Genomic DNA, 20,130 nt, shown 5'->3' with positions numbered 1-20,130 from the left:
ATTCAAAAGCTGATGTATCTGTAATTTGGCAACAAAACCGGATGTAATGATACAGATGAACAAATGTTAAGATGCGCGCCAAATGTTTGATATAATGCCTGAATCAAGTGTACAAGCGAATGCAAGCAAGAGCCTATTTGAAGTGGTAGTGATCACTGATCAACAGTGAAAATACTCAAAAAAGGTATGAGACTAGGTTGTTCACTTCAGAAAAATTAAGAATCTCACAAGTTCAGTTTAAAAATGTTCAAAAATAGAACAAAACCTTGGTGAGTGAGTAGACATAACAAAATTGACCCGGCCCGAATCACCTGACTTGTATTCGACCCTACACCCGAACTGTGGACTCGACAGTCTATTATCTCTAAATAACTTGAAAATAATTGGCTCGAACCAAAAATGAACCGACCCAATTTGTCCCAATTTTTCGCAAATGCAAGTGACCTATTCTAAACCAACTCGATTGACCCGTTTGTTAAATCTATGTGCTAGACTGCTAGTGACTCGTAAGTAGACTAGAGACGGGCCGTGTCAGGCCGTGTCATTTCGGGTTCTAGTCAGGTAAACTATTATTAAGTTATTTGTAGATAATAACTACAACTAACAATAAACATTCGGAACGCATTATACTGGGTCGAGTCAATTGAAGTTCGGATTAAGTTCAGGTCCTGAGCTTGGGTGTCGGGTTGAATTCAGGCAGGGTCGGGTCAATTTTGCCCGATCTACCGTATAGCCAGACAGAGAGGAGGAAAAGTAAAACAGAATGGAAACAAGTCAAACAACACCCTGTAAACAATTCTCCCGCCAAACTGATGAAACTATTTTCAAAACCCGGGCAGGCGTCCGCAAACTCCACGCCACCACCACCGTCTACATTCTCCGACCACCGCGTCCTCTCTCCTCCGATCGTCCTTGGATCACCGTCTCCTCCGCCGCCGCCGCCGACGACTTCCTCCACCCCCTCACCTCGAAACCCTACTCCTTCAACCTCCCTCGTAATCTTAACTTCTCACAACTTCACCGTTACACCCTCGCCGTCTCCCACCACCTCGCCACCGCCCCCGCCACCTTCGACACACTCTTGACTGTCCCTGGCCGCCTTAATTCCACCATTATTTTCGGTTTATACGACGGCGGTCTATTACGTTGTCGGCTTCCCGTCATCGGCGTATGGATGAAGCTTTTCTGCGCCGGGGTTGAAAGGTTTGATGACGTCACACGTTACAAGGAGAAGGTTCATGCCTTTGATAGGGAAGGGAGGGTTTATGATATCTCTATTACTTTAGAATCTCACAGTATTAGTATGTACCAAACCCTAATTAGGCGCCCGGTGATTCCCGAGTCTGGACAATTCGGGTGGCGAAAGCGGGTCGTGGTTGATGGTGATGATATAATGTACTTGGTGGTTCGTACGGCTGAGACGTTTTTTCAAGTGTTCGAGCTGGTTGAGGGACGGAAGGCGGTTTATTGGGGGGAGGTTAAGGAGTTTGATGGGAATCGAGTGTTGTTTATCACGAAGGATTATTACTTTTTCCAGAGGGCGTCGAGGAAGTTTCCTGGAAGAGAGTATAGGAACTGCATCGTGTTTACCGAAGGGGCGTTTCCTGAATATGGGCATGGGGGTTGGGAATTCACTCGGTTTCCGAGCAAATTTGGTTTTCAGTGCAGTAGTGAGGAAAATGTCGCTGTTTTTCGTTTAAGTGATCAGAGATTTGGAAGGGAGGATGAAAATGGGGACTTCCCCAAGATTGATTGGTCGCCCCCTAGTTGGATTTATGATGCTTTGTCGGTTCCTGATTCTGAATTTCCGTCTCATTCGTCATCCGAATCTCTTAGTATCTCTGGAAGGTAATTTAAACGGCATATATGGTTCTGATTAATGGCTGCATTTAAGTGATATAAGTCTTTTTTTTTTTGTCGAAAAGCATAATATAATGTTATGTTTAGGGAAGTAGATTAGTGGTATTTCTGGAATCAATAGGTGCTAGATGGTTGTTGCGTGGGCACTACGGAGTAGTTATGAATCGAGCTTCATGGTTGCAGATGACTGAACATGACATTGCATTAGGGATTGCGAATTGTTGATACTTATTCTGTAGAATGACAAATTTTAAGTCAAACCCTGGACTGCAAATTTGCCGAGCTAACCCCTAATTGATATAAACTCTGATAATGTGCTCAGAAAGTTGGTTGATCACTTTCTTATATGTGATAGTACAGTAGTACTTGTAGACTCGTAGCTGTAGTCCGTTATGACTATAGTTATTTTGTTCCGTAATACTGCGACTGTGTGACTGCGAGGAACTTTAGTACACAGTTTTGTTGGACTTGCTCAAGGCTTAAGCATCTTGTTTAGCATGTCTTCTAGCAGTTGTCTCCAACCCTATACTTCAGCTTTTTGTCAGTCAAAATCTTAGGGCTTACTAGTAGGTTATGCTTAATAACTTAAAAGCTTGAGTCTAAGTGAAGCAATACATAAGAAGGGATTTTGACATATACCCTTTGTTTAGGATGCTGCGTTCATTGTGGTATACGAATTTCATGTCTATTGCTGTGCCAATAACTGTTAGGAGCAGAGTGCTAACCAGTAACTTTGTGCATATTGATGATAATGGTTTCTAAATTAGGGTGCTGAATTGCTGATATATAAACACTTTTTTCTGTTATTCTTGGTGAAGTGAATTTGAGGAGGATAAAGGCTTGGATTCAGACAGTAAGGACGAGAAGAATGGAGAGGTGCAATCTGCTTTGAAGAATGCAAAGAGTAAAGATGAGGAGGATGGAAAAATGCAATGTGATTTCAACACTCAGGAAAAAGAGGATATAGGGATGCATGTAAATGCAAGTACTGAGGGTGGTGCATCATTGCAAGAGGATTTATGTCATGTATCCCCTTCCTTATTCAGACCCGAGTCTGGAACCACTGTCACTCAGATACCTTCTCTTTCTGCTACTGAAAAAGGAATTAAAAGAACTCTTCTTAGTCTCAATGGCGGGAATTGTGTAACAGAGGAAGGTCAGGACTCTTTACTTTTCGACTTATAACACGTCACAACCACCTTTTCTCGTCTTGATGATCATGACAGCTGAGTCGAGTTCATGACAACTGACTTTGTATGTTGATGTATGTTGCAGAGACTTCAAGGAAAAATATCACAGAGTTGGTGCCTAGAGCTTGCACATCCTTTACAACAACGGTACTAAATTGTTCGTCTTTACTTTATTTATTTGGAAGAGTTCCGATATTTTGATTTTAGATTATGATGCAATTCCTGACTCAAATTTAAGTATAGGTCATTCAAAAAATAAATTTGTTGTTGCTTTAATTCGTTAATGTTAATACGCGCTTTCTTTTCTTTCGTTATGTAGAACCACAAAAGTGATTCCGCGGCAACAGCCAAATTTGAAGGATTTGATATAAGGCCTGATTTAGTCTCAACATTGCAAAAGATTTGGCGGAAGCATGGAAATATAATTGAACAAAGCATTTTCCATAATTGTGACATAATTGCTAGAGCATTGGAGTCGCTGGCCACAATGGTACGCATACTTGTTGAAAATACAGCCCAGTCCTTGAGTGATAGCCAAGTCGAGTATTTGGTCTCTACATTGTCTGATTTAAGATGCATGCGTTTTAAAGTTGACTGGTTGATTGCATCAGTTGAGAAGGCTGAAAAATTACAGAAAAGTAAACCTCTGCTGGAATCCTTGAACCATCTTAGCCAGTTACGCTCCCAAGCTAAGAAACGCAGAGTGATCCTTCTTGACGAATTAAGTAAACTTGATGTGGAGGAGAACAAATGGGAGGAGGAGATTACGAAGGTGGCTAAGATGATTCCTTTTTGTGGGCAAGTTAAGTTTGACGAACCCCTAGGATCGGGGCTCATTTGAGCCTGTTCCTGCTGATGGTGAAAATGTAGCGAAAAATCTCGCAGAAGTAATCTTGACATAACATGGTTCTGAAAATAGTTGAAGAGCTGAAGTGAAGTAATATTGAAGAAGGAATTTAAGCACATACCCTTTGTTTACGTTGCTATATTCATATATGGTATGCGAATTTCTTGTCAATTGTGGTATCAGTAAATATTAGGAGTATCCTGCTGACATTCGAACCCGTGACCCATTGTCACGATATCTCAATCTTAATCATTAGAATATACCTCTTCTACTACACAAGAATTAGTGGTATGGGTTATGGAAAAGTGGTAAGATATTTTTCAAAGGAAATAGCGTAAATGCTTAATTAATGTAGTTTTGGGAACCTAATGCTGAATTTATTACTATCAAACATTTTTATTCATGTTTCACCCTATATTAGAGAGTCAGCTGTAGTTATTGTGTAAGACGGTCTTATACTGTGAGACGATCCTATTACGTAAAAAGACAACCCATTTATTAGCAATAAATGAACAATTTGTTTATAAAAGTGGACCGTCTTACGGTGTAAGACTCTCTTAATCTCTTATACTATAATTTGTGATAAATGTAAAGTAGAAGTGACTGACTGACGAGTGACTACAAAAGGAGGGAATTTTAAATTTTAAACTGAATAGCACAGTACTAGATATACTGAGATAGTCTCCCTTGTTTTTCACAGTTTTACAGGAGTGGAGACGGAAGCGGAAGACGAAAATTTCTACAAAACGATGATAAACGAGGAGCAAACGGAAACAACAATACCCTGTAAACAATTATCCCGCAAAACCGACGAAACTGCCTTCAAATCCCAACAAGAATGCAACCTCCGGACCACAACCATCTACGTTGTCCGGCCACCACAACAACTCTGCTTCGACCGCCCATGGATATTCTCCACTGATAACAATATCATCCTCCGTCACCCCCTCACTTCAAAACCTTACTTCTCTAAACATTCTTCGGACTCTGATACTTCAAACCTTAACCCCACCATTCTCGCTGTCTCCCACTACTCCCCCGACTTGCCCTTCGACAAACTCGTGGTTATCCCAAATACTCTTTTTGGATTATACGGCGGCGGTCATTTACTGTGTTGTCATCCCTACTCCAACGAATGGGTGAAGGTGTCGCACAACGGCGTTAGGATGTTTGATGATCTTGCCGTTTATAAGGACAAGGTATACGCGTTAAGTCGACAGGGGACACTGTACGCCATTCATATTAACTTACACAGTATCAGTATCAGCGAAACTATAGTTTCCCGCCCGCTGCCATTAACTGTAAAACGGTTAGGGTGGCGAAAGCGGGTTGTGGTTGATGGGAACAATGTTATGTACTTGGTTGTTCGTATGTCTGAGAGAATGTTGGAAGTGTACAAGGTGATCATGCGAGAAAATTCAAACTCGATTAGTTTTATAAAAGGTAAGGGATTTGATGGTAACCAAGTGTTGTTTGGGATGCTGCGTTCATTGTGGTATACGAATTTCGTGTCTATTGCTGTGCCAAATTGCCAATAACGGTTAGGAGCAGAGTGCTAACAAGTAACTTTGTGCATGTTGATGATAATGGTTTCTAAATTAGGGTGCTGAATTGCTGATATATACACACTTTTTCTGTTATTCTTGGTCAAGTGAATTTGAGGAGGATAGATGCTTGGATTCAGACCGTAAGGACGAGAAGAATGGAGAGGTGCAATCTGCTTTGAAGGATTCAAAGACTAAAGATGAGGAGGATGGAAAAATGCAATGTGATTTCAACACTCAGGAAAAAGAGGATATAGAGATGCATGTAAATGCAATTACTGAGGGTGGTGCATCATTGCAAGAGGATTTATGTCATGTATCCCCTTCCTTATTCAGACCCGAGTCTGGAACCACTGTCACTCAGATACCTTCTCCTTCTGCTACTGAAAAAGAAATCACAAAAACTCTTCTTAGTCTCAGTGGTGGGAATACTGTAATTGAGGAAGGTAAGGCTTTTACTTTTCGACTTATAAGTTATAACACATGTCATAACAACCTTCTGTCTTCTTAAAGTTCATGACAGCGAGTTGAGTTCATGACAGCTGACTTTGTATGTTGATGTATTTTGCAGAGACTTTAAGGAAAAACATCACAGAGTTGGTGCCTAGAGCTTGCACATCCTTTACAGCAACGGTACTAAATTGTTCACTTTTCATTAATTTGGGAGACTTCCGATAATTTGAGTCTAGATTACGATGCAGTTTCCAACTCAGTTTTCAGTATGGGTTATTCAAAAAATAGCCTCTCTAAGTCTCTATCGTGGTTTTAAATATTGGCCGTGACTCTGAAATGACACCTAATAATCAAGGTTCTGAAATCCATCATAACCGCATATTGAGCCGACATTAACTGCATTTACAGTGAAACTATTAGATCAAGCTGCAGCGGCACAATTTTTGAAACAAGTGTGCATTGGACCTTTTTCCTCACTATTTGCGGGAGTCATTGTGCCGCGTAGTTAAATGTTGCTGCTTTAATTCTTTAATGAATACAAGCTTATGTTCTTTCTTTTCATTCATTATGTAGAACCACGGAAGGGACTCCCCTGCAACCACCAAATGTAGCGGAACATCTCGCAGAAGTAATCTTGACATAACATGGTTCTGAAAATAGTTGAAGAGCTGAAGTGAAGTAATATTGAAGAAGGAATTTAAGCACATACCCTTTGTTTACGTTGCTATATTCATATATGGTATGCCAATTTCTTGTCAATTGTGGTATCAGTAAATATTAGGAGTATCTTGCTGACATTCGAACTCGTGACCCATTGTCACGATACCTCGGTCTTAATCACTAGAATAGACCTCTTCGATTACACAAGAATTAATGATTATGACTTATGGATTATGGAAAAGTGGTAATATATTTTTTTGAAGGAAATAGCATAAAATGCATAATTAATGTAGTTTTGGGAAGCTAATGCTGAATTTATTACTAACAAACATTTTTATTCATGTTTCATCCTACATTAGAGAGTCAACAGTAGTTATTGTGTAAGATGGTCTTACATTGTGAGATGATCAGACGAGAAAAAGGAACATACATAATACATTGGATGTATTACCTCGGATTTTACTTATTTTTGAGCATGTGTATTTTTTCTGAGCTTATTACCTCAAACTTTATTTGTTTTTGAGCATGTGTATTTTTTTCTAAGCATATTAAAGTTTGTAAGTTAGATTTTAATTTTTTTTTCCATCAAAACTCAAATTTAACTAAGTTTGTAAGTAATGTTTTTGAGTTTTATTGTAATTTTTTGATCTTAATTTTTAGTGAATGACCATAAACTTTATAGTAAAACTCAATTTTTATAACAAAACTCAAAAACATTATTATAATAATCAGAAAATATAAAACTGGTGGTAGTACATCAAATATATAATCCACTTACGGCTGTGAGACGGTCCTTTTGTGTAAAAAGATAACCCATTTATTAGCATTAAATGAAAAACTTGTTTACAAAAGTGGGCCGTCTGCCCGTCTCCCCGGTGTAAAACCGTCTTATCCTATAATTTGTGATAAATGTAAAAGTAGAATTTTGAAAAGCGCATAATTAAGATTGTTGGGAACTACCCAAGATGTGTGAGTCTAGTGGAATTCCAGGGTAACCTCAAAGCCTCCTAAGGAGGAATTGCGAGGTCCTGGGTTCGATTCCCTAGATGAACACTTTCCTGGGGACCTGACGCCCGGAGAGGGAATAATCCCCGCGGGAAAGAACTCACATGGTACGGCGCCAGAGGGTGGGGTCCTCAGTATCCGGGAGGATCCAACCTCCTCGTCATCAAAAAAAAAAAAAAAAAAAAAAAAAAAAAAAAAAAGATTGTTGGGAACTTGAAAGAGGGAAGTGAACTGACTGACGAGTGACTACAAAAGGAGGGAATTTTAAATTTTAAACTGAATTTCTCAGTACTACTAGATACTGAGATAGTCTCCCTTGTTTTTCACAGTTTTACTGGAGTGGAGACGGAAGCGGAAGACGAAAATTTCTACAAAACGATGATAAACGAGGAGCAAACGGACGAAACTGCCTTCAAATCCCAACAAGAATGCAACATCCGCACCACAACCATCTACGTTCTCCGGCCACCGCCACAACACTGCTTCGACCGCCCATGGATATTCTCCAGCGATAACAATATCATCCTCCGTCACCCCCTCACTTCCAACCCTTACTTCTATAAACATTCTCCAAACTTTGATATCTCGAATCTCCATCTCACAACCCTCGCTGTCTCCCACTACTCCCCCGACTTGCCCTTCGACAAACTCGTGGTTATCCCCACCCCTTATTCAAACCGCTTTACGAATACTCTTTTGGGATTATACGATGGCGGTCATTTACTGGGTTGTCATCCCTACTCCAACGAATGGGTGAAGGTGTCGCACAACGGTGTTAAGATGTTTGATGATCTTGCCGTTTATAAGGACAAGGTATACGCTTTAGATCGACAGGGAACACTGTACGTGATTCATATTAATTTAAACTCCTGCAATAGCAGTATCAGTATCAGTGAAAGTATAGTTTCCCGCCCGCTGCCATTAACTGTAAAACGGTTAGGGTGGCGAAAGCGGGTTGTGGTTGATTGGAACAATGTTATGTACTTGGTTGTTCGTACGACTGAGAGAATGTTGGAAGTGTACAAGGTGATCATGCGAGAAAACTCAAAATCGATTACTTTTATACAAGTAAAGGGATTTGATGGTAACCAAGTGTTGTTTGTAACAAAAGATTATTACTTTTTCCGGCGGGCGTCACAGAAGTTTCCTGGCATAGAGTATAAGAACTGCATTGTGTTTACTGAAGGAGCGTTTCCCCGTTATGGGTCTGGACCGTCTGGTAGCTTTTGGGAATTCAGTCCGTTTTCTGAAGAACTGGGTTTTGAGTCTAGTGGTGAGGAGGATTTGGCTGTTTTTCGGTTGGGTAATCGAAGGTTTGGTAAGGTGGGTGACAATGAGGCCTTTCCTAAGATTGATTGGTCTCCTCCTGGTTGGATTTTTGACGCTTTGTCAGTCTCGGCTGCTGAATTTCCGTCTCATTTGTCATCTGACTCTCTTGAAAACCCGGGAAGGTACAAATTTCCTTATTTTGTTTCTTAGAATGCATGATATAATGAATGATGTGTTTAGAAGGTTGTGTGTGTACTATTTATCTCCTCCGTCTCAATCATTTATTACCCCTCAGATGATATATAAGGTAAAACAGTGATTGAGACGGAGGGAGTAGTTATCGACCAAGCTTCATGGACTGAACATGACTTTGCATTTGGGAACACGATTTATATTTATCCTAGTGATGCATGCATGCATACGAGGGGTTCAGCCTTGCATTTGGGAACACGGTTTATATTTACCCTGGCATCTGTTTACCTTTTTTATTCCGAGGGGTATTTAATCAAAGGTAAACAAATAATTGCGACAGAGGGATGGATTTGACATACACCGTTTGTTTGGGATGCTTTGTTCATTGTTCATTCTAGAGAAGAGTGCTGATGTTAAAACTTTTTCTGTGTTTCTTGGTGAAGGGAGCTTGAGGAGGATAAAGGCTTGGACTCAGACAGTAAAGACGAGAACAGTGGAGAGGTGCGCGCTGCTTTGAAGGATTCAGAGAGTGAAGAAGAGTATGGTAGTGCATCATTGCAAGAGGATGTATATCATGTATCCCCTTCCTTGTTTACACCCGAGTCCAGAACCATTGACACTCAGACACCTTCTCTTTCTGCTACTGAAAACGAAATTACAAGAGCTCTTCTTAGTCTCAATGGTTGGAATAATAATGTAACTGACGAAGGTAATGACTTTCACGTCTCGACTTATAACCTACTGAGTATGTCATAACAGCTGACTTTTCGTGTTGATGTATGTTGCAGAGATTCCAAGGAAAAACATCACAGAGTTGGTCCCTAGAGCTTCCACATCATGTACAACAACAGCGGTACTAATAATTCTTTTTCACTCGATTCCCTTGGAAGACTTTGAATAATTTGATTTTAGATTTCGATACAATTTCCAACTCAATTTTCATTATGCAGCGCTGCAAAAGTGGTTCTGCAACAACAAAGTTTGAAGGATTTGACATAAGTATTGATTCAGTCTCAACCTTGGAGAAGATTTGGCTGAAGCACGGAAACATTGTACAAAACAGTGTCATGCGTAACAGGGACATAATTGCTATGTCATTGGAGTCACTAGTCACTATGGTACGCATACTAGACGATACTTCAGCTCAGTCGTTGAGTGATGAGGAAGTCGAGTATTTAGAGTCCACTTTGTCCGATCTGGAATATAATCTTTTCAAAGTGGACTGGCTGATTCCATCCATTGAGAAGGCTCAAAATTTTCATAAAAGTAAGCCTTTGATGGAATCGTTGAACAATCTCAGTCACTTACGCTCCCAAGCCAAGGATCGCAGAGCAATCCTCCTCGAAGAATTAACCAAACTTGACGTGGAGGAAAACAAGTGGAAGGAGGAGATGACGAAGATTTCCAAGATGATTCCTTCTTATGGGCAAGTTAAGTTTGACGAACCTATAGGATCGGGGCTCACTTGAGCTTGTCGCCTTGTCGTAAATGGCCAATCACTTGCTGCAGCACATAAATTGTGGTTTCTGTCACCTTGTTTTTCGCTCGTGTTTTGAGCAAAGTTTAGATCAGCCAATCTCTTAGTTGCGGCGTATGGAACCTGTTTATGTCACCCGATTTTTGGCGCATGTAGGAACGTTGTTTAGATGGGTGACTAGTTTGTAAAGTACTAGTTGTGTATTTGTGTATAAAATAAAATGGGCAACAAACCGGATGAATGAAACAGATGAGCAAATATCAGACGCACACCAGATGTTCGATACAAATGCCTGAACCAAGTGTACACGTGAGTGCGAGCAAGAGTGCATTTTCCTGCATTTATCAGGTATAATTCTGGACAATTTTTAATGGCAGAGGTTAGATTTTCGAATACACAGTAGGATGGTCGACGAAATGGGTGAACCAATTTGAGTTTAAAGTGAAATCAGTTCCCTTTATTTGAAAATGATGAACAGACCCACATTTTGATACTTGTAAGCCTGTGAATCTGTGATTACTAAGACACAAAACACCTGAAGTCGACTTGATAGAACGCTCAGGTCATGTTCGGGTCGGATCAGGTCAATTCGGGTTTTCGGGTCACATTCGGGTGATGTAGTTCGGGTCTCGGGTCAGTCTTTTCGGATAGGGTCAATCTGATCGGGTTGCTTTTGCCAGGTCTAGAAGTACTTGACCTCAAAATGCGGATATGGATACTCTCCATTTCCTTTCTCTCCATTTCCTCTCACAATTTCTTTAAATAATAATTTCCTATTTCACTCTCATTTCCTTTATTTTTATGCGTAAATTTAGAACCGTTAGATGTTGTTAAAATACGATCCGGACCATTGATAGAAACTTGCCTCTCCATTTCTTTTTAGGAATTGGAGAGAAAATGGACTCTCAAAATGCTATATTTACCCGTTTTACCTATTTATTTATTTTTTTGTGAAAACCGACTTGCAATAAACTAAACACTAGTTAGAAATACCATAACCTTCCTTAACCTTGTGTATGAGTTATGCCTGTCAAGTCAATGGCTCAATGTTCATGGGAAAAGAGTTTGTGAAACAGAAACATTAAATAATCATAAACAATGCATGCATTCAGGGCCGTCCCTGACAATTTAGGGGCCCTGTGCGAAATTGAAAAAATAGGCCCCTAATATATATACACATTATTTTAATATATAAATACAATCCGTCTTGCTTCAGATGGTCTGAAATAAGACGGAGTAAGTGTCACCCTTTTTTAAAAGAATGTAACCATTTAGTGACAAAATGTTATAACTAAAATTATCACTTTTTACCCTGAAATAAGAATTTGCGATATAAATATAAAGTAACATTTTTTTTACAAATATCAAACAATTTGATAAAAATAAGCAAATGAGCCCAACAGGTATGTTATAAATTAAATTGTGCTTCCTTAATATTCCAAGTGGATTTCATTGGCATGTTGGTTGAATCTTCGTGCTTTTATGAAGGAGGCGCGGGTTCGATCCTCGTTAACACCAACTTGTATGATTTTTAAATAAAAAATTAATCTTGAAAATGACGCTCAGTGGAGTCGAACACAGGATGTTTGGAATGCAAGGACACCATACTACCACCACTCTGACATTACAAACCGTCTGTTACAAAAGCTCAATAACTAACTATATTACATATACTCTATAACTGGGCTTTATATTCGGCCCTCCAAAATTGGGGGCCCTGTGCGACCACACGGGTTGCACGCCCCCTGGGCCGGCCCTGCATGCATTAATGCCGCATAATGGAGTAACATGCGAACGTGCGAGAGAATGCGATCGCGACACCATTTACGGATCTGAGCCAGCGCACCCTCGTCCCTGCTTTGGGAACCGGCCTCCACGGTGGTGACATACTGATATGTCGCATGTTCCTTGAAAATATGATCGGGTCAGACGTCAAACCCGATCGGAAAAAAATTCCCATGATGCAAAACACCCAAATCTGTCATAGCAAATTCCCGTGACAGTGAGGCAATAATACGACGTAAAAGAGTAGTACTAGAGTTCCTAAATAAATATGGTAGGATTTTAGATTTATTCTCATTTTATTTCCCCAAAATAGATGAATAAAGTGAGTAGAACTTTCTTGCAAATAAAAAAAAAAGTCTAACAAAATAAAAACCCAACTTTATTTAGGAATTATTTTCAATAATACACAAAACACAAACAATATAAGTAGAAATACACAAAGACACGTTGAACATGGTGATTAAAAAAGTAAAGACTAAGAGTCTAAGACCATAGACGACAACACTACATAGAACAAATTTTAGAAAAACCGAATATAATACGTATTAAGCATAGAATATAATAGTGGGTAACGTAATACTCGTATATAATGAGTATTAAGCATGTAATAGTATCTTGATATCATTATTAATTCGTTGCTTTGGTCATTCAACACTGTTACGTGCATACTTTCGCCAAACCCAACCATTTTGTAGTGCATTTATTACTGCAACACAGTCTTTCGTCGTCGCAGGTCATACCTGCTTCCTTACAGTAATACTTCGAGGACCCAACATTGAGCTTTTTGCTTAAGTGGGGATTAGATTGGCGAATAGCAGTGACGGTTTCAGGAGTGGTGGCTAACACCAAAATTGCTAGTAACGTTACTATAGTAACCACACTCGTAATCTTTTTCATCTCCATATTAATCAAAACTTAGATTATTTTTGGAAGGATTCTTATTTTTTTGCTTAATTGTTGTGTGTTTTGTAGGCAAGTTTGAGAGACCCTATTTATAGCTGTTTGACACCCTTGTATTATTTAGCATTATTAGAGTATTATTGAAACGAAAGGGTATGTCCATGTATGACATGAAATGCGTGGTATGCCTCAATTATGCGTGGAGCATTAATGGCGAGGTGTTGACCTAGTTGGGGGACAAATTTGGATCCTCTATTATCAAGTCCCATGCTCCATTGCACATAGCCGTTGCCATTACAGCTGTTGGCTCCTACAATCAAGGGATTCTTGATTGATATTTCGAGGGCTGATTTTCATCGTCGACGTTTGCCCTTTGCACATTTACACTCATTTCTCACCTTAAAAAATTTATCTCTAATTTCACTAAAAACCAACTAAATTAAAAAAAACCGACAATAACAATTAACATGATTAATTAGCATGACGGAACCCGAATCATTTCGATCTCCCATCTGCATTAAACAAATAAAAAATGTTAGAAATTTTGGCGCCGTTGCTGGGAAGGCGCCGCATTTTTACTTGTTTATTTTCGTTTGTCCTTTGTCTCAAGGAGCCTGTGTTCCTTGAGACCTATCTTACCTTTCTGTGCTAGTTTTGTTTATACCCAGGTCTCACAGGTCCGAGCTCGTACCATTCGACTCTGAACTAGAAAAGATTTTCGGAGCTAGAAGAAACTTTTGGAAGGAAGTCCGTCAAGCAGAAGACTTGAGTACGCTGCATACGCCAGTTATATTGCAGAAAATCAGCCTTTTGAAGAAGACACTTTAGTTTCTGCCACTACTACAATCATGCCTACATTAGTAAGTCATTCTGACTCCACTCTGGCCTCTCTTCCAAAGGGATTTAAGCTCCCCAGTACGGATACGGTTACTTTTGAGATTTGTCCATCTTACATTAATCTGGTGGAGCGAAATTTATTTGGAGGAGGAGCTGGTGAGGACCCCGCTAAACACATGGAGAAGTTCGTTAGTTACTGCTGCTCCGTCCCTTTGACTGCGAGGGTGACTCAAGACCAAGTCAAACAAACTCTCTTTCCTTTCTCCCTGCGAGATGATGCAGCGGAGTGGCTACGTGACTTGGATACGGAAGCTCATGGTATTACTGGAATTCATTAGCTCTTGCATTCTACAAGAGGTACTTCCCACCGCAGAAGACTAATGCCCTTAGAGGTCAGATTACGAGTTTTAAACAAGGTCATACTGAAAACCTTAATGAGGCGTGGGTTCGTTTCAAAAAATTAGTTCGATCTGTTCCACATCATGGCTTCCAGATCTGCTTCCTTTGCAACCAGTTCTACAACGGGCTTTATGACGATCATAAAGCCCTACTTGATTCAGCTGCCAACGGGAGATTCCAAGACAACACTAATGATGCCAATGCCTGGAAACTAATTGATCAGATAGCTACCCACACTGCTGAGTATGGTAATCCAAGAGGTAGCAAAAGAGGAGGTGGTTCGGATAGTGCAATTGCAGCTTAGTTAGAGGCTCTAACTGCCCAAATTGCCGAGATAAGGATAGTCCAGTCTTTGGGTCCGCCGCAGACAGTTCATGCTTTGGTTCAACAGGAAGTCCGTGGTGAGAGATGTGGTACTCATGGCCATGTTGCACCTGGGTGTATGAGTACTATAGAACATGTTCACGCCTATGAGATCCGAATTCTATCCAATTTTTTGTATATCCGATCAGAAAGTTAAGTTTGGATCGGATATCCGATCCAAAATCTTTAATTTTGGTTTAGATATGAATATTAAAATTTAAACATTTGAATATCCGATATGGATCCAAAACTATAATTTTTTAAATAAAATTTTATTTGATATATATCACTTTCATTTCCCTCCTCTATTTTATTTGTTATTTTAGCGTGAAATCGTGAATCCCAGGTGAATTTCTCCACTCCATTCACCACATATTCTCATTTTTGCGACCTATCTATCCTCCGATTGAACAGTTGCATCAGTTGGTATCAGAACTAGTCCATCCTCGGACTAGTGACTGCCACTCTATCCAAGAAAAAAGATGGCGTCGCCTGATGATATCGCGTCGCTTAGAGTTGAAATGGATAACTTAGCGGCAGCCCTCGAAGGATGGTCTCTAAAATTGGCTGCACGAGGCGAGATTGAGTATAGTAAGTTGCCATGGCAGAAATGTAGTACTACACTCGATGCCCAACAAGTGTTTGATAAAATTCCTGAACCAAATGGTATTGTACAATCTGACTCCCAACTGTTGAATCACAATCTACATGTTGTCGAATGCAATCTACCAAATGCTCAATCACAATCTGCCCAGAAGGTGCTCGATGAATTGCCAATTCCAACGTTTATTTTAGAAATGGCGCAAGCTACGAAAACTGCTGAACTTGACTCCACTAGAAGTGATTACGAGCCTGAGTCAGACACGGGTGTGTTGACACCAAACCGTCAGGTGATAATTAGTCCTTCTGTCTCAGCCAATTGTTGTCATTTCTATTCTAGGAATACATTTGATGAGCAATTTGATCGTTCACGCTCAATTTGGTCCACTTGTCATCTAATAATTGGCTCTCTTCTCTTTTCTTGGTCTTTGTGACGGAGGGAGTACAACTTACTTCGTCCTGAACACATTTGAGTATAGCACTGGACACATGACATTGGTTGGCAATCGTCTTGATTGGCGTCACATTTTAAGAAACTTACCTGTTGAAGTTAGTATAGGATTTTAATGCCCTCCATGCTGAAATGTCCGATAACTTCTCATACTATGATTAAGCATTTGCCCTTCAATGTTGAGCATCTGTGGTACGACCCTTAGTTTAAAAAAGCGCGCCTTGGACAAGGCACTAGCCAAAACGTCTCGGTGCGTTTTAGGTGCGCCTTTTAGACAAGGCTCACCTAACAAAGCTAAATAGTACACACTTTCCATATCTTTTAGACAAGGTTCACCATTTCTTTTCCCCATTATCCCTAACTTTACTTCTCCACGTGTTAGCCAACTTGAAAACTCCTTAAAAGGCTATTGTTGCCCAAAATTTTATTTGAAAATTACAAATTTGTTATAAAAAATAGGGCGCCTCATGTCCAAAAGGCGCGCGCCTTGGCCCCTTAGCTCCTCGGTGCGCCTTGCGCAATTTAAAACTAAGGTACGACCCGAGGTGGCTTGGTTTTATTTTTTTACCAAAGTGATTTGGCTAAGAAAGGGGTGATGAGTCAATACAAGTTATTTGATCCTGGTAAAGAATTAATCGACATGGAACGTGGTAGAGTGGGTATAGGATCAGAGGATGATTTCATATTTTCATATGCATACTAGTTTGCCTTTTTAGTAAGAGTACTAGATGGAACACACAGATTTCAATAACAAATTGCTTTAAATGGGTCTGATCTATTTTAGATTCTAGCCGAGGAGTCTACATACCACAGTTCAATGAAGTCCATAGGACCCATGCTAATTTGGGTGAGATGTCTACCACAAAATGGCTTGGCCTCAAGATGATGATGCAAAGTAACTACTCTTTGCAAGTTTGCTGACATGGTATGTATTGTGTTGTTGGAATTGTCAGATCAGTTCTTCCTTGTAACCTCACCCTTAAGGATAAGGGTGATTTTAGGGGTTAGGAAGATACTAGTAAGGCATATACTTGGGAATTGTTCAACCCTCTAACCTTATGCTCTCATTTTAATGCTAGTAGGACAAACAAGACTACAAGAGTCACTTGTTCCTTACTTTCGTTTTTAACCCCGGAATTTTGTTCTGCCAATGTGATTTGTTGGAGGTCCATTTACATAAATATTAGTTTTATAGTGACCCAAGTTTGGGATTTTATGTGGGTCATTTGATCGTATATGTGATGGATGGGTTACGTAGTTCTATTACATGATTGTCATTACCTTTAAACATATCATACACTAGAAGAGGGATTATGATGTCGAGTTTGAATATCAACCACCCTTTTGAGGACAGTGTTAGTTTTTGAGAAAGTGAGAAGTTACAATGAACTAGCTCTAATAATGTTATATTTTGTTGTTGACTGACATATTAGAACACTGCCTCTTATTATTTGATTCTAAAGGTGCTTCAGTACAATCACAGGTTCTAATGTGTACATCATGTGCTATGGAGAAACCTCTTTATAATTCTGGAAGGTAATTTAGAATTATCTAAATACAATCTGGAAATTTCTCTCATTTTGTTTTTCAAAATGCCTGATATAATGTTATGTTTGGTGGTCTTTCCGATGTAATTGTGGTTTTTCTAGTCATGCATGCATTTGAGGGTGCATCAAGTATTTTAGTTTTTCGTTTTATCTAGAGTGCCGAGTTAGCGCCAGAAAACTGATTGATTTCTTGTAACATACTAAATGTTTTGATAAATGTAAAATGACAAATAAGAAAAGTTAATAACATAAGAGCTTTGGTTATCCTTGTAGATATGCAATATCTATATCTAGATATGCAATATTTTTTTGTCGTTATCCTTGTAGATATGCAATATCTATATCTAGTGTATGAGATGGTTCTGGAAGTAATTTGAGAGAAGGTTAATAACATAAGAGCTTTGGTTTAAGTGAAGTACTACGTAATAAATAAGAAAAGGAATTTGAAACATGCCGTTTGTTTGGAATGCTGTGTTCATTATGATATACAAGTTTCCTGTCTATTGCTGTACCAATAACTATTATGTGCAGAGATGAAGAACTAGAAGGGATCGATGATTCAGACAGTCAGGATGAGGATGAGGAGGAGGGGACGATGCAATTTTCTTTATACAGTCAAGAAAAGAAGGATGACGAGATGCATGTCAACACATCTACTGAGGGTGGTTCGTCATTGCAAGAAGACGTATGTCATGTCTCCCCTTCCTTATCTAGACCTGAGCCTGGAACCAGTGACAGTCAGACACCTTCTCTTTCCACTACTAAAAAAGATATTACAAGAACTCTTCTTAGTCCGAATGGTGGGAATAATGCAACTAAGGAAGGTAATGACTTTCACGTTTCGACTTATACCTCATGTCATACAATTTTTTTCTTGAAGTCCATGACAGCTGAGTTTTCATGTTGATGTATGTTGCAGGGACTTCAAGGAATAACATCACAGAGTTGGTGCCTAGAGCTAGCACATCTTCTACAATAGCGGTATTAAACACATCTTTTTTTACTTCATTTCTTTGGAAGATTCCCGATCATTTGATTTTAGATTCCCGATCATTTGATTTTAGATTCCCGATCTTCTACAGTAGTTGTTCAATTTTCGTTATGGGCCATTAAAAAATAGTCTCTTTGTGCATTGTTTTGAAATACTGGCTTTGACATTGAAATGTGAATGAATTATCATGGTTTTGAAATTCATCGCGACTGCATATTGAACCGATATTAGCAATACTTAAAGTAATTATTGAGATCAGGCCACATCGGCCAACTTAGGGATCAAGTATGGTTGCCTATTTCTTTTGTTTAATAAAGGGCATGAGGCTTTCTGAAGTGACATTAGACACTGTTTTTGAAAACAAATTTGTACATTCAAAATCGCTTTTGTTCAGCAATTCTCATTTTTGGATGATGAAAGAAATAGAAGTAAAAAAAATACGGAGTATGAAAATTGCATAGTAGCGTCTCTCTCTAGGTGTGCATCCGAGCCCCTGAGCTCTCTATTTAGGGAATCATTGAAAGAAATGGATAAATATTGTTGCGAAATTTTTTTAAAAGGTATTACCGGCTTAAGTGCTTCCTTTTTATTCAGACAGCAAAATTTGAAGGATTTGACATAAGGATTGATTCAGTCTCAACCTTGGAGAAGATCTGGCGGAAGCATGGAAACATTGTCGAAAAAAGCGTCATGCGTAACCGGGACATAATTGCTATGTGTTTGGAGTCACTAGCCACTATGGTACGCATACTTGACGAAACTTCAGCTATGTCCTTGAGTGACAGGGAAGTCGATTATCTAGTCTCTACATTGTCAGATTTGAGACATAATCGTTTCAAAGTGGACTGGTTGATACCATCAGTTGAGAAGGCGGAACAATTTCATACAAGCAGGCCTTTAATGGAATCCTTCAATAACCTCAGCCAGTTATGCTCCGATGCCAAGGATCGTAGAGCAAAACTTCTCGAACAATTAACCAAACTTGATGAGGAGGTAAACAACTGGAAGGAGGAGATGGCGAAGATTTTGAACATGATTCCTTCTTGTGGGCAAGTCAAGTTTGACGAACCCATTGGATCGGGTCTCACTTGAGCTTGTCGGTAAATGGCCAATTACTTAACTGCCAGGCCTGCTACACATGGAATGGTGGTTTCATTTTCGGCACCCTCAAACGTCCTATGTTGTTGCTCAAAAATTGTGTCACATTTTTATCTGACCTGAGGAACCGTCCGTGTGATTTAAGGACATATTTATTCCAGACCTTTGAAGTCCCTAAAACCGTGCATTATACACTGCAATTTGGGCCGTTCAGCAAGTCGTACCGGGTCACGATTCCTTTTCTCCCGGTTTTTCTACCAAGTGTTCTGGGTCGCTTCAGAAGTTACCCTATTCAATTTCAGCCGAAAATAGCAATTACTAATCCATTGTTTCGTATTATCCGATTTTCTCCCGAAATTAATTTTTGCATATCAGCACCCTCAAACGTCATGTGTCAGAAAACATCTAGTCCTTGTCCTTCATGAGTAGGCCAATGGATCCTGTTGTAGTTTTTGTATTACAAAGATTACAAATAAGTAAATAATACAAACAAAGGCTTTAAAACAGAAATGAAAACAATATAAGACGGTATATTACACCCAATCGAATCGTGTTGAACACACTTTCCTTAGAGTATTTCGACCCTATAGCCTTTGGGTATCACGAAATCTCTGTAGGATAAGACGATTCCTTTGTCTTAAGGCAAAGAGCAAAGAACAAAG

The 20,130-nt window shown here is 39.5% G+C and overlaps 2 protein-coding genes and 1 non-coding gene across 5 annotated transcripts; 2 read left to right on the top strand and 1 right to left on the bottom strand.

Moving 5' to 3' along the window:
* Nucleotides 1–761: 761 nt before the first annotated feature.
* LOC141610860 (uncharacterized) lies at nt 762–10,738 on the top strand. Of its 3 annotated transcripts, none has more exons than XR_012528423.1 (8): nt 762–1,848; nt 2,679–3,016; nt 3,136–3,197; nt 3,370–4,048; nt 4,598–5,340; nt 5,550–5,887; nt 6,013–6,074; nt 6,468–6,795. XR_012528423.1 is itself a non-coding variant. In XM_074429145.1 (8 exons), the coding sequence occupies exons 5-8, from the start codon at nt 7,938–7,940 to the stop codon at nt 10,487–10,489; spliced, it is 1,923 nt and encodes a 640-aa protein (XP_074285246.1). In that variant the 5' UTR covers nt 3,906–4,048; nt 4,598–5,887; nt 6,013–6,074; nt 6,468–6,633; nt 7,889–7,937; the 3' UTR covers nt 10,490–10,738. The 3 variants fall into 3 exon arrangements, 1 of the variants encoding a protein (XP_074285246.1); XM_074429145.1 differs by lacking the exons at nt 762–1,848; nt 2,679–3,016; nt 3,136–3,197 and adding exons at nt 7,889–9,010; nt 9,464–9,729; nt 9,809–9,873; nt 9,971–10,738 and having other exon boundaries at nt 3,906–4,048; nt 4,598–5,887; nt 6,468–6,633; XR_012528422.1 differs by having other exon boundaries at nt 4,598–5,887.
* A 3,663-nt stretch (nt 10,739–14,401) lies between these two features.
* LOC141615976 (small nucleolar RNA R71) lies at nt 14,402–14,508 on the bottom strand. The gene has a single exon (XR_012530358.1). It is a non-coding gene; the product is annotated as a small nucleolar RNA R71 (small nucleolar RNA).
* Nucleotides 14,509–14,855: 347 nt separating this feature from the next.
* On the top strand, nt 14,856–19,903 carry LOC141610859 (uncharacterized). The gene is made up of 5 exons (XM_074429144.1): nt 14,856–15,671; nt 17,316–17,368; nt 17,911–18,203; nt 18,299–18,360; nt 18,965–19,903. The coding sequence occupies exons 1-5, from the start codon at nt 15,264–15,266 to the stop codon at nt 19,460–19,462; spliced, it is 1,314 nt and encodes a 437-aa protein (XP_074285245.1). The 5' UTR covers nt 14,856–15,263; the 3' UTR covers nt 19,463–19,903.
* The last annotated feature ends 227 nt before the right edge of the window (nt 19,904–20,130 follow it).

The sequence above is a fragment of the Silene latifolia genome, chromosome 11 (genome assembly GCF_048544455.1).
Source record: "Silene latifolia isolate original U9 population chromosome 11, ASM4854445v1, whole genome shotgun sequence".
Classification (NCBI taxonomy): Eukaryota; Viridiplantae; Streptophyta; class Magnoliopsida; order Caryophyllales; family Caryophyllaceae; genus Silene; species Silene latifolia.
The sequence above is the reverse complement of the archived record's forward strand: the minus strand, read 5'-3'. Positions and strand labels throughout refer to the sequence as shown.